This window comes from Pseudophryne corroboree, chromosome 7 (assembly GCF_028390025.1).
Source record: "Pseudophryne corroboree isolate aPseCor3 chromosome 7, aPseCor3.hap2, whole genome shotgun sequence".
NCBI lineage: Eukaryota > Metazoa > Chordata > Amphibia > Anura > Myobatrachidae > Pseudophryne > Pseudophryne corroboree.
Genome location: NC_086450.1, coordinates 496,823,344 through 496,836,737, shown reverse-complemented (window position 1 = coordinate 496,836,737; position 13,394 = coordinate 496,823,344). Strand labels below are relative to the sequence as shown.

Below are 13,394 nucleotides of genomic sequence, written 5' to 3'. Positions count from 1 at the left end.
TGGTGTAGTAGGTAAATGTCTTTGATTTACCGTATTTATAATCTTACCTAGGAATTGACGTCGTTCAGACGGAATTAGATGCGATTGTTTTTGAACTTGACCTGCCACCGCAGTATACATTAGTAGCGCAAGTCAGAGGAACTCTGTTGAGACAGAGTTCTTATGAGCAGATCGTCTAAGTATGGAACGATTGTCACTCCCAGGGCTCTGAGATGAGCTATCATCACCAACATCACTTTGGTAAATACCCGAGGCGTTGACAAGAAGCCAAATGGTAGAACCTGAAATGGTTAATGGTTGTGGCGTTTTGCAAACGCTAGAACCTGTGATGACCAAACCGGAATGGGTAAATACGCATTGTGAAGATCAAGTGCAATTATGCAATTTTGTGGGTCCAATATGCAAATACTAACCGCAGAAATACATTTTCAAACTGCAGTAAGTGACTTGCTGATTGAGACTGCGGCGGAGCTCTCTGGTTTTGTTACCCCAAACAGAGGGGAATAAGTAACCCTGACTCTGTTGGTGTACTACTGCCTGGATATAAAAACAGCTGAAACCAGCAGAGACTGAATGACAACCTGCCAAAACGTTCGACAGAGGCAGTCTTGTCCTTTAATCTGTAAATAGCGGAGACATCCATGAGTCGATGTCTGGAAACCCTGCAAACGTGTAAAGACGCGCTTCCACAATTGGAAAATGGAGATGACCTAAGAGGTCGTCAAGCCACTGGCTTGTTGACTGTAGCGTCCTGTCGTTACAAGGCGTGACTGTTTTTGTACCACCGCCTTGAAAAAACTGAAGTCTAAAGGGATTAAACGCCGGCACAAGTATTTCCGTTTTGATACTGGATGCGGTAATGGCTGAATATCAAATTTAGGACCAAACAAGCTCTGGCCTTGTCGTGCTTAAACTAGCGACGATGAAAAGTGAGAATCGAAGTAACCGGCGTTAGCAGAAGCTTTACAGATATACTCTGCAGCTTCTCATTAACAGTGATCGTCATTGTTTCCATACATAGAGTCTAGTGACCCAAATGTATCTTGGGTCTTTATAATGTTTGACACAGACGCATTTACCAATGGCGGATCGCGTCATTTTGGAAACGATTAAATAGTGGTTAGAGTCTACTCAGTCTCTGTAAAAATGGAGACATTGACTCACTGGGATTTAGCAATGTGTGGTTGTCAAAAACCCCGCACTATCTGAGTGCTGGTCTAATGTACCCTTCTCACTCGTAGTTATCGGTGTGAGATTTGACATAGAATCGTGCATTAAATTATAAGACCAGTTAAATAAACACCCTGGTACCCAAAGGGAAATTGGCCCTTTGGAAAGACTGTCCTTCGTTAGAGCTGGCGGAGTAACTTCCGAGACTCCGATGTTACCGCTCTTTTAATTTGAATTGCCAATGCTTAACATAGGATCTTTAAAATTATTTTTAGTCTGCGCTAGAGCCTTACTCACTATGCAGACAGACACCACAATAGGCAACGGACAGACACTTGCACGACTTATTGAAGTTATTATGTGTCATATATATATTTTTATTGCTGAAAAGCATATTAAGCCCAGCCGTAGCCAGGCATCAAAAAATTATATGAAACTCATGGTTGTTCCTCTCTACGGAAATCTTTAGTAAAAGGCGAAAGATTTATTCGATCTGAAGAGAAACCAGAGTATTCTTTATGTGAAAAGCAGTTCACATGGGCATGTGAAACCCGAACCAAATTCCCACTAACACCCCTGCGCCTCTGGTGGCTTAGAGATGTAGGGCAGGAATGTTCCAGAATTACAAACTGGAAAACAACAGGAAGCATGGTTAAAAAGGCCCCTTTGCCATGCTGACCCTGATAATCACAGAACAAGTTACAATTGTTTCCGTGTTAATATAGCCTATTATACAGTGATAATCACAGGCAGGGTACAACACATGCTCTATGAATATAATTACAGACATTAATATAGGCTCAATAGCCTATTATACAGCAATAATATAGGCTCACTAGCCTATTATACAGTGATAATAACAGACATTAATATATAGGCTGAATAACCTATTATACAGTGATAATCACAAACATTAATATAGGCTCAATAGCCTATTATACCGTGATAATCACAGACAGTAATATAGGCTCAATAGCCTATTACTCCCAGGACAGGTAACAATACATTATAAATACCTGTCACATATATATAGCTGCATATACACTGTGCTGCTGTTCATATAGGTATTTTACATACCCTTGCCGCTGTGAACCGCCAGATTCCACCGCCCCTCTTCCCCCCTGTAACGCTGCGTCTCTGCGGGAAGCCCGGGAAGACTTGCAGGGAGACCTTCTTGCAGCCTCTTAGCGCTGGCACTTGCGGGTGGATGGTGCTGGGCGGCCGGACGGAGCGGCGGCCCGGTTATCACCGTCTCTGTGCTGAGAACTGAGGGAGCGTCTGCGGCCGTATGGCGCTGGGCAGCCGGACGGAGCGCTGGGACGGGCGGTGCTTGCAGACGTAGCGGCTGGGGCTTGGCGGGCGGATGAGCGGCGGAAGCGGCATATTAAACCCAACATAGCGGGGCGGCAGCCTGCGCTGACCGCCCCGTTCCCCAGCCTACCTTGCTTGTATCTTCTGATCATGGCTGCGACGGGCTTCTTATGTGTAAGCTCCGTCCAGCTCTCCAGTGATCTAAGTCATGGCTGCGACGGGGCTTCTTCTGTGTAAGCTCCGTCCAGCTCTCTAGTCCTGGCTGCGACGGGGCTTCTATGTGTAAGCTCCGTCCAGCGTTCCAGTCATCTTAGTCATGGCTGCGACGGGGCTTCTATGTATAAGCTCCGTCCAGCTGTTGCAGGAGCAGTGGGCTGCCTGTGGCTGTGAGGGTGCTCTTTGTGAGGACCGACACGCCATGCGCTGCCCGTGCAGCGGCACTATCCCGGACCCATGTTTTTCCTGAAACTGGGAAGGGATGTGCTATTGAAAAAAGTAAAAAATAAAAATTAAAAATTAATAAAATCTTCCACCAAGTGTGGGAACTCCCACAAGCCGATGTTAGTGCTTTGAGCACAGAAAAACACTGAGGTCGTACACTGAGGTACTCTGGGATATGGAGGGGTGGAGAGTTCTAAATTTAAATATTCAGTGCCTTTGTTTCTGCTACGCCGTCCATATCTCAAGAGTACTCCAGTGACCCCTAGTGGATGAAAAAGAAATAGATGCACTCACGCTGTGCAAAGACATGTAGTTGTGGCTGCAATAGTGCCCACCTCTGTGTCAGTCCCCTGATAAGAATAGGGATGAGGTCAATTTACCTACAATCAAAATCACAACGGTCAAAATACCAACAACCATTGACTGATGGTCAAAATACTGGCAAGGTCAAAATACCGACATTTAAAATGTCGACAGCTCAAAAAAAAATACCGACATGAGTTTTTCATGATATTTTCATTGAAAGAGACTTGTTCATACTTTACCATCCCAGTGGACGTGGAGGGGGAATATAATAGTGTGCCGAGCGCAGCGAGCCATGCGAGGGGACGCGATACACATATACGGTGTCCATGTCACCGTATATGTGTACAGAGAATGAGAGCATAGAGAGGGGTCACCGACGTCACATGATGACATTTATTTTTGGGGGCAGTATTTCAGGAGATTTTTTTTTTTTTAAGAACTCTTGTAAGCAGCAATCATGCTTTATACTGTTTCTGTGTTGTTGTATTTTTTTTAGACATACTGTATGGTTGTATATTGATGAAGTATTTTACTCAAATGTATTTAGTTTTAATGAGTTGCATTATATCCTATATCCCGCTTGTTGAAGGACTAAAGTATATGCTCAATTTTGATGAACGGAAACTCTGGGGGTCATTCCGAGTTGTTCGCTCGCAAGCTAATTTTTGCAGATTTGCTCGCGCTAAGCCGCCGCCTACTGGGAGTGAATCTTAGCTTATTAAAATTGCGAACGATGTCTTCGCAATATTGCGATTACACACCTCGTAGCAGTTTCAGAGTAGCTTCAGACTTACTCTGCCTGTGCGATCAGTTCAGTGCTTGTCGTTCCTGGTTTGACGTCACAAACACACCCAGCGTTCGCCCAGACACTCCCCCGTTTCTCCGGCCACTCCTGCGTTTTTTCCGGAAACTGTAGCGTTTTTTCCCACACACCCATAAAACGGCCTGTTTCCGCCCAGTAACACCCACTTCCTGTCAATCACATTACGATCACCAGAACGACGAAAAAGCCGTGAGTAAAATTCCTAACTTCATAGCAAATTTACTTGGCGCAGTCGCAGTGCGGACATTGCGCATGCGCACTAAGCGGAAAATCGCTGCGATGCGAAGATTTTAACCGAGCGAACAACTCTGAATGAGGGCCCCTGTTTTTTACAGTATTAGCTTCATGTAGTAATTATAGGGCAGGAGTCATACTGTATGTTTGTAGTAAGAAATGTACATCACACTAAACTCGTGTTTTCTGTTATTTTTTCCTTGGTACAGTAGAGTCTGATGAGGAATCATTGTGCAGTCATATTACAGGTGAGTTACATGTTACTGGATTTCTGCCTGTTCTAAGAGGTGGACGGAGACATGACAGCTGGCACATTATGCAACGGCTGCTAAAAGCCCTTCCCTGGTGTACACCTGTGCTTCTGAATGTGCAACATTTAAAATGTCGGTATTTTGACCGCCGGGATTTTGATTGTAGGTAAATCATACTGATCCCCAAAAATAGTATCCTTGTATTTATTGTGTAATAATGTGGCTATAAGTGCTCAATTACAGAAAGCTTATACAGAAAGCTTAACATGAAACATAACCACCGGTGATTCCATAGTGGGGAGGTGGTCTTTCATAGGAGCTGTAGATCTAACCAGTAATACACTACTATGATATATTTATTTTTTTATCTTTTTTAAAAATTCTTGGAGCAAACTTGGGAGGAATGATCCTATAGTGCTATTTCAGCTGTAGTAAGTGCTATTGGAGGTGATGAAATAAAGGTCTTGTTAACCAGCATTGTAGTACCACCCAATTTGCCAGAGTAACACTCGGCTTATCCTTTATACAAGGTATAGGAGGCCTAATGCAGATGCAGTTGTGAAGTGGCTAATGTATGCAGATCAGCCAATGTTTTCTTACTGCGCATGCATCTGAGCTGCAGTGCGCACACAACAAGAGAACTGCAATTGTATTCACACCAAGGGATTAGGCGCAGAGTGAGTGACAGGTAGACAGCTGGTAATGGGGAGTGGTGGGTAAACGCAGGTGGCAGTTGCTACTGGAGAGCCCTCTGCATCCCGGGAGAGCGACAAAGCCTGCGCGTCCTCAGAGGTGCTCAGACTCTGCCACATGACCTGATTTGCAACAATGGCAACGATGTATCAGCAATTATACGCCATTGGACAGAAATTATGTGACAGCAGTGGGCGTCCCTATGCTCAGGTAAGATACTGCCCATTTTAGCATATAGGCCCTCATTCCGAGTTGTTCGCTCGCTAGCTGCTTTTAGCAGCATTGCACACGCTAGGCCGCCGCCCTCTGGGAGTGTATCTTAGCTTAGCAGAATTGCGAACGAAAGATTAGCAGAATTGTGAATAGAAATTTCATAGCAGTTTCTGAGTAGCTCCAGACTCACTCTGCCACTGCGATCAGTTCAGTCAGTTTCATTCCTGGATTGACGTCACACACACGCCCAGCGTTCGGCCAGCCACTCCCCCATTTCTCCAGACACTCCCGCGTTTTTCCCTGACACACCTGCGTTTTTCCGCACACTCCCAGAAAACGGGCAGTTTCCGCCCAGAAACACCTACTTCCTGTCAATCACACTACGATCACTTCAACGATGAAAATTCTTCGTTTGGACGTGAGTAAATCTACTAAGTTTTGTGCTAAAATACTGCGTACTATGCACATTTTTACCTTAATCGCTCCGTAGCGAAAATCGGCAACGAGCGAACAACTTCGAATGACCCCCATAGTGACCCCCATAGTCCTAATTTTGAATGCCAAAAGATAGCAGCACCAAGAAAAGCCACATGTGAATTTGGCCCATGGTGCAAAGCTAGATGAGGATCTGATACTATATATAAATCCTGACTATTAATCACATCAGAATCCATTAAAAGTATTATATCAGGAACGAAATTGTTGCCTGATCAGGTAAATACAGATTGAGTCTCACATATCCAAAATACAGAATTGTTTGCACATGACTGAGATAGTGACACCTTTGCTTTCTTTAATGTACAAAATTATAAAAATATTGTATAAAATGACAGTCAGGCTGTGTGTATAAGGTGTATATGAAACATAAGTGCAGACCATGTTAAGACTTGGGTTCCATCCCCAAGATATTTTATTATGGAATGCAAATACTCCAAACTACAGAATAATCCGATACCCAAAATAATTTGGGTCCCGAGCAATTCAAATATGGGAGACTCAACCTGTACCCAAACTCTCAATTCAATCACACATCGTAATAAGAGGGTATCACTAGACCAATACCATAGTCCATGGAACGCAATTTTTCAAAATAGTGGCAGAAGATACCAAGAGAAAACCATAAGTAGAGGTTTTCTTCAGCATTTTAGCTGGACAAGCCATACTTTTGCTTTTTTTCTTCTAAAGGGGGCAGTTCAGAAATTATATACTGTATATTTAGATGAGAGAAGTATAGTATTTGAGAAACATAATGCCACTCCTGACGGTGTTACGTGTTGGTTTTCCTGCACAAATATAAAACAGGGAAGAGGCATTCTATCCCGAGCTACCCTGGCCAGCTCCATGTTCTCAGCTAACCCCTCGACTCCTGCTCCCCCACCAGCTCCGTATTCTCTGCTCTCCCTGTATGACCTCCCTATAACCCACACAAGTGGCTCAGGTAGTGCAGCTCATCCAGGATGGCACATCAATGCAAGCTGTGGCAAGAAGGTTTGCTGTGTCTGTCAGCGTAGTGTCCAGAGCATGGAGGCGCTACCAGGAGACAGGCCAGTACATCAGGAGACGTGGAGGAGGCCGTAGGAGGGCAACAACCCAGCAGCAGGACCGCTACCTCCACCTTTGTGCAAGGAGGAACAGGAGGAGCACTGCCAGAGCCCTGCAAAATGACCTCCAGCAAGCCACAAATGTGCATGTGTCTACTCAAACGATAAGAAACAGACTCCATGAGGGTGGTATGAGGGCCTGACGTCCACAGGTTGGGGTTGTGCTTACAGCCCAACACCGTGCATGACATTTGGCATTTGCCAGAGAACACCAAGATTGGCAAATTCGCCACTGGCGCCCTGTGCTCTTCACAGATGAAAGCAGGTTCTCACTGAGCACATGTGACAGACGTGACAGAGTCTGGAGACGCCAAGGAGAATGTTCTGCTGCCTGCAACATCCTCCAGCATGACCGGTTTGGCAGTAGGTCAGTAATTGTGTGGGGTGGCATTTCTTTGGGGGGCCGCACAGCCCTCCATGTGCTCGCCAGAGGCAGCCTGACTGCCATTAGGTACCGAGATGAGATCCTCAGACCCCTGCTGGTGAGGTTGGTCCTGGGCTCCTCCTAATGCAATACAATGCTAGACCTCATGTGGCTGGAGTGTGTCAGCAGTTCCTGCAAGACGAAGGCATTGATGCTATGGACTGGCCCGCCCGTTCCCCAGACCTGAATCCAATTGAGCACATCTGGGACATCATGTCTTGCTCCATCCACCAACGCCACGTTGCACACAGACTGTCCAGGAGTTGGCGGATGCTTTAGTCCAGGTCTGGGAGGAGATCCCTCAGGAGACCATCCGCCATCTCATCAGGAGTATGCCCAGGCGTTGTAGGGAGGTCATACAGGCACGTGGAGGCCACACACACTACTGAGCCTCATTTGACTTGTTTTAAGGACATTATGTCAAAGTTGGATCAGCCTGTAGTGTGTTTTTCCACTTTAATTTTGAGTGTGACTCCAAATTCAGACCTCCATGGGTTAATTAATTTGATTTCCATTGATAATTGTTGTGTGATTTTGTTGTCAGCACATTCAACTATGTAAAGAACAAAGTATTTAATAAGAATATTTCATTCATTCAGATCTAGGATGTGTTATTTTAGTGTTCCCTTTATTTTTTTGAGCAGTGTATATGGATGAAGTATTTTACTCAAATGTATTTACAGTTTTAATGAGTTGTATTATATCCTATATCACGCGCATTGAAGGATAACAGTATAAGCTCAATTTTGATGAACGTAAACCCTGTTACTTACAGTATTAGCTTCATGTAGTAATTATAGAGCAGATGTCCTATGTTTGTAATAAAAGATGTAAATGACACTAAACTTGTGTTTTCTGTTATTTTTTTCTTGGTACAGTATTGCCTGATTTGGAATCATTGTCCAGTCCTATTACAGGTGAGTTACATGTTACTGGATTTCTGCCTGTACTAAGAGGTGGATGGAGACATGACAGCTGGCACACTATGCAACGGCTGCTAAAAGCCCTTCTCTGGTGTGCACCTGTGCTTCTGAATGTGCCAGGGCTCAGACGCCCAGTGTCCGCATCCGTAGGTGCTGATATAGTGATTAGTGTGTGTTTAGATGCACCATCATTCGCACCACTGAAACTTCCACCAGCTCTGGGACTGCTGGAGTTTCCCCACCCATGTATGGCCTCCTACGTGAGCAGGTGATCATTTGTGTATGCAGCCGCTGTCACCGTACACTTGCGACACTCCTATAAGATGGACCGTCTCTGTGCGTGCACTAAGCCACTGCCCAGGATAGCCCATCACTTTTCCAAGACATTACTGACGCCATGCGCCTCGATCGTAACAAAAGCTTTGTACATACACGTATACGCACAGAAGCAAAAAATGGTGAGTGTCCACCTCTGCTCAAGTTGCTTTGACTGCTGCTCCCTCCATAATATATCTGCACTTGTTACTGACTGCCTGGGGCTAATCTTTTCTTAATTCTCAGAGAGACTGTAGGTGTAACATCCTGTGCATTCTACAATATTATTATCCCACTCAGTACAACATTATCCTCCACCACCATCACTGTGTGCCCTCTTTTTCTGGTTCCTGCCAGCACAGCATCTATTCAAGCTTGCTTATTGAACTATCAATTATGGGGATTCTGATGCTGGTGAAGAAGACCTCATACCAATATCTCACAAAAATAATGTAGGTAAAAGAGATAAGAACCTAAGTCTACTGAGATACGCAAAGGACATACAGTACATACTTACAAGGTTAAACAATGAAGAGAGGTGTAGGAGTGGCCACTGATTTTTAGCAACCATTGATAGTGACGGTGTGTTGTTTTCCCATCGATGGGAGACCACCGATTATAAAACATTAGTGGCTATTCCCTTAATGTGACTAACCTGTATCCATCAATGGCTCACCACCAAAAACCATTGAGCATCAAAGGCAGAAACATCAATGGTCATCACTAAATAGCTGATTGAACACGGTCATCTCCTTACAATACAGGAAATACAGGAAGAGCAAGACAACAGGACGAGGAGGAATAATATCTGCATCAAGATTGTTAATGAGAAAATTGATACTCCACTTCTAAATGACTGGTTTACCCAACTATCCCCAACCAATCCTGAGGACCACCTCCACTTGAATAGGGAACATCATGCCCTACAGCCCTACTTCCAGGCATCCAATCAATCACAAGATATAATTCTGTGATTCCAATACTTCCCCATGAAATAAACGGTTATGAGTGAGGCTCATAAACACCAACTGATCTCCTTTGAGGAAGCTCAAATCCAGCTTTACCCTGACTTCTCACTCCTCATCCTTGTCAAACATAGGTGATTTGTCTCCTCACTGCTGTCAGGTCTGTAGCTTTGTCTGTTCCTGGAGGGGGCACTAGTGGGTCAGTGTAGGTGTGAGAGGAAATGGGGAGACTGAAGGAAAGTACTGCGCATGTGCGCTTGATATTTATTATCACACAGGGATAACACAGTAACTGAACAAACTAATAACCGATGATTGAAAACAAATGATGACAGACTTGGAAGTCAGCATCAACAGAAATGATGTATGAAGGGTAACTGGGATAACTGATGACAGGAATAATGAATGATAACTTAATTCAATTAAATGAATGTTTCAAAATTCACTGGTAAAAAATGAGCAATGAAGATGAACTTGAAACCTGATATAAACAGTAAAGGCAATAATTAAATCAGATGTAGCAAACAGAACTCCGGGATATAATGAATAGCAATCAAAGCACACAGTCTCTATAGAAGCACACGTCTTTAAGCCAAGCAAGGCCCTAGCAGGAGACCGTTCTAACACAGCAAGTTGTTAAGTGCTGAATGCAATGCACAATGCTAGATACTGGTAATTAGGTGCACAGGCTGAGTAATGAAAGAACACCTGAAGAAAGTCTCTTACTGCAAGTTGTTGTGGCAGACTGTGGCTGGAGTTCGTAGCAAACTGAAGACTGAAGACTGGAGGTGAATTAACAGAATGACAACAAGGAAACCACTGGAAACAGCAGATTGAAAACTGGAGACTGGAAACTGCTGGGATCTGTAGTTCCACAGGAATAATGAAACCAGGAGGTCACCTGGAGATGCCAGAAATGGGAGATCGCTGGAAACAGGAGATTGAAGACTGGAGACTGGAACTGGAAACTGCAGGGACCTGTATGTAGTTCCACAGGACCAATACACAGGGGAATCTCTGAAGACAGGGGACTGAAGCCAGGAGACGCCTGTTCACAGGATGTGACACGTTGTTCAAGGCACTGATACTGAGCAGGAACTCTGAGTATATACCCCCTGGTCAGCAGGGATTGGAGAATCAAGTCATGTGAGCGCTGAATGCTCAGGAGTGGATAGCACCAAGTCAGCTGACTGCAGGTGTCATGGCAGCGCCCATACTCTGGAGATAGTTGGAATACATCAGGGTACATACTGGAGAGAGTCTCTGTGCATTGCAGGCAATCATAGAATACGCTGCCAGGATGAGGATGTGACCCCCTGAGGCTAGTACATCAGAGCACTGGTAAGTGAAGTGATGGAAAATGCAGATTCCTGACAACTGCCTTCCTGTGTGACCAGAATGTCTGATACAGATGGAGTTATCCATTTCATCTCCTCCTGTGGCTTAACCACATGCCTGTTGTAGTCGCATCGGATGCGACCAAGCCAGGCTGAGCGTTCCCTGACATAATTACATTTGATGCAACCAGTCAGAAAGCCCACTATGCAGCTGCAGGAAGAGAATTCTCTTCCAGCAGCCTTTACTCTCAGAAGGACCTCCCAGGTCCTCTGCTTCCTGGATTCCTCCTCCCAGTGCCTGCCATGCACAGACACATACCCATCTTTTTCTTTATTTCACAAATGACAACTCACACTTCGGAGTCACAGTGCTAATATTTATGTGAACAATGAGCTGTTTCCCACTTCGTTCACATACAACTTGACCAAAAAACAACAATTTAAATTTTCACAAATGTCAACTTACACTGCAGGGACTCACACCACCTACAGTATATTTATGTGAACAAAGTCACAGTGGGGTACAGCACACACAGGGTTGTACAAAAGAAGAACAATTTGTTACTTTTTTCACAAATGACAACTCGAACTGCGGAGTCACTGTGTTTATATTATTTATGTGAATGCAGTGTGGTATGGCCTGTAGAGTCAGTGCAGCACCAGTGTGAATAAATAATGACTTGCTAATTGCCTGTACTGTAATCTATCTCAGCCAATATTAAGAACGCTGAGGAGCCTGAGGGGACTGAAGTGGACAGATAGGTCAGTACAGCACTGAAGTGGATGGACAAAGGCCCTCATTCAGACTTGGTGGCAAGCAAATTTTGCACTGCTGCGACCAGGTAATCGCATCCTACAGGGGAGGGGGTAATCGCTGTGCAGGGGTGCGATCGGCTGTGCGGAGAGGTCTCTGCACAGCTCTGGACTTACTCAGCCGCTGCGATGATCCGGCCAGGAGCTGACGTCAAAAATCCTCCCTCCGAATGGCTAGGCACGCAAGCGTTTTTCCGGACACTCCCAGGAAACGGTGAGTTGCCACCCACAAATGGCCTCTTCTTGCGATCACCGATGCATACGCATGCACAGGAGAGACCTTATCGATGCTGAGCGAAATCGCACAGCAGCGATTGGGTCTGAATGACTCCCAATGGACATACTGGTTAGATCAGCAGCACTGGAGTGGATGGACACTGGATAGATAGTGAATAGATAGGTCAGCTCAGCACTGGAGTGGATGGACACTGGATAGTGGATAGATAGGTCAGCTCAGCACTGGAGTGGATGGACACTGGACAATTAGGTCTGGCCCATAACCTTGAGCTAGAGAAAAAGCTTAGTGACACAGTTAAGGTAGAAAATGCCAAACTGCAAGGGACATTTCTCACATACTGTATAACATTGCCTAAAAGATTTAGAAGACATCACTGAAGTAGCATTTGATAACCAAGATAAAATTCATGACACCATCTCCACACATGCTAGAGAGCTTCAAGTTGTGCTCCTTTGCTTAGACAACATGGACATCAGGGGTCTTTACAACAACCTTCAAATTAGAGGAGTCGGGGCCCAGGCATTATCGATGATACTATATTCACATCTTTCCCGACCCCTCTTGGAACACTTTCCAACAATGTCTCCTCAAGCTACTCACTGATCTCCTAAAGCAAAATGACATAATATTTAATTGGGGTTTCCTGCTTAGCATCCAGGTCTCCTGCAGTGGTTGCTATGTTTCTCTGCAGGACCCTGATGACCTCAAGAACTTGAGATTGAGAAATCTACCCTGCTAAACTGGGTCCAATCACTTAACAAACTGGAACCCCAATCTCTCCCATCATGTGACCGTTGGCAGCAGAAATGGTATTGTAAACACAGCTCCACATCTATGAAATCAACTGCACCCCATTCATCCACCTGGTTTGACTTTTTGAAGGCGTGGTCCTCCCGGTTTCATCTAATTACTTCCAGATTCATCTTCTTACATACCGGTCTGAGCTAACATTTTTCTGTTTATTGCTATGTTACTATGAACAAAATGTTCCTCTTTCGTGTCTCGGTGACTACTGTCCCGTTATATACACATGCTGCTGATCGATTTTCTTTTCTTTTTATTTAGTACCTTTCTACTTGCTGCCACTTATGTATGTTTTATATGTTCACTATTGTATTAATGCATACGTTTCTTCTAATGGTCCGGGCAGCGCTGATTGCCATTTTACCCCTGTTGGGGTTTTCCGCATTTCCAGTCTCAGCCAATGGGTAATCATTGCTCCTACTTGGTCTGGCAGTGAACTTTAAATTACATAATCATTGCTTTATTGTTTTTTTCCCCATGTTCTTTCTTCTTCTCCGGAACTCCTTCCTTCACCCTTTACCCACTTCCTCCT

The 13,394-nt window shown here is 44.7% G+C and overlaps 1 protein-coding gene and 1 non-coding gene across 4 annotated transcripts in view; one reads left to right on the top strand and one right to left on the bottom strand.

Annotated features, from left to right (window-relative positions):
* LOC134945751 (uncharacterized) overlaps positions 1–13,394 on the top strand; it is a 708,129-nt gene that overhangs the window by 505,051 nt on the left and 189,684 nt on the right. For all 3 annotated transcript variants that reach the window (XM_063935217.1, XM_063935218.1, XM_063935219.1), the window contains 2 exons: positions 4,495–4,533; positions 8,346–8,384. In XM_063935217.1, the coding sequence (XP_063791287.1) occupies positions 4,495–4,533; positions 8,346–8,384 (78 nt within the window). The remainder of the gene's footprint in view (positions 1–4,494; positions 4,534–8,345; positions 8,385–13,394) is intronic.
* On the bottom strand, positions 1,569–1,683 carry LOC134946800 (U5 spliceosomal RNA). Its single transcript, XR_010182389.1, has one exon. It is a non-coding gene; the product is annotated as a U5 spliceosomal RNA (small nuclear RNA).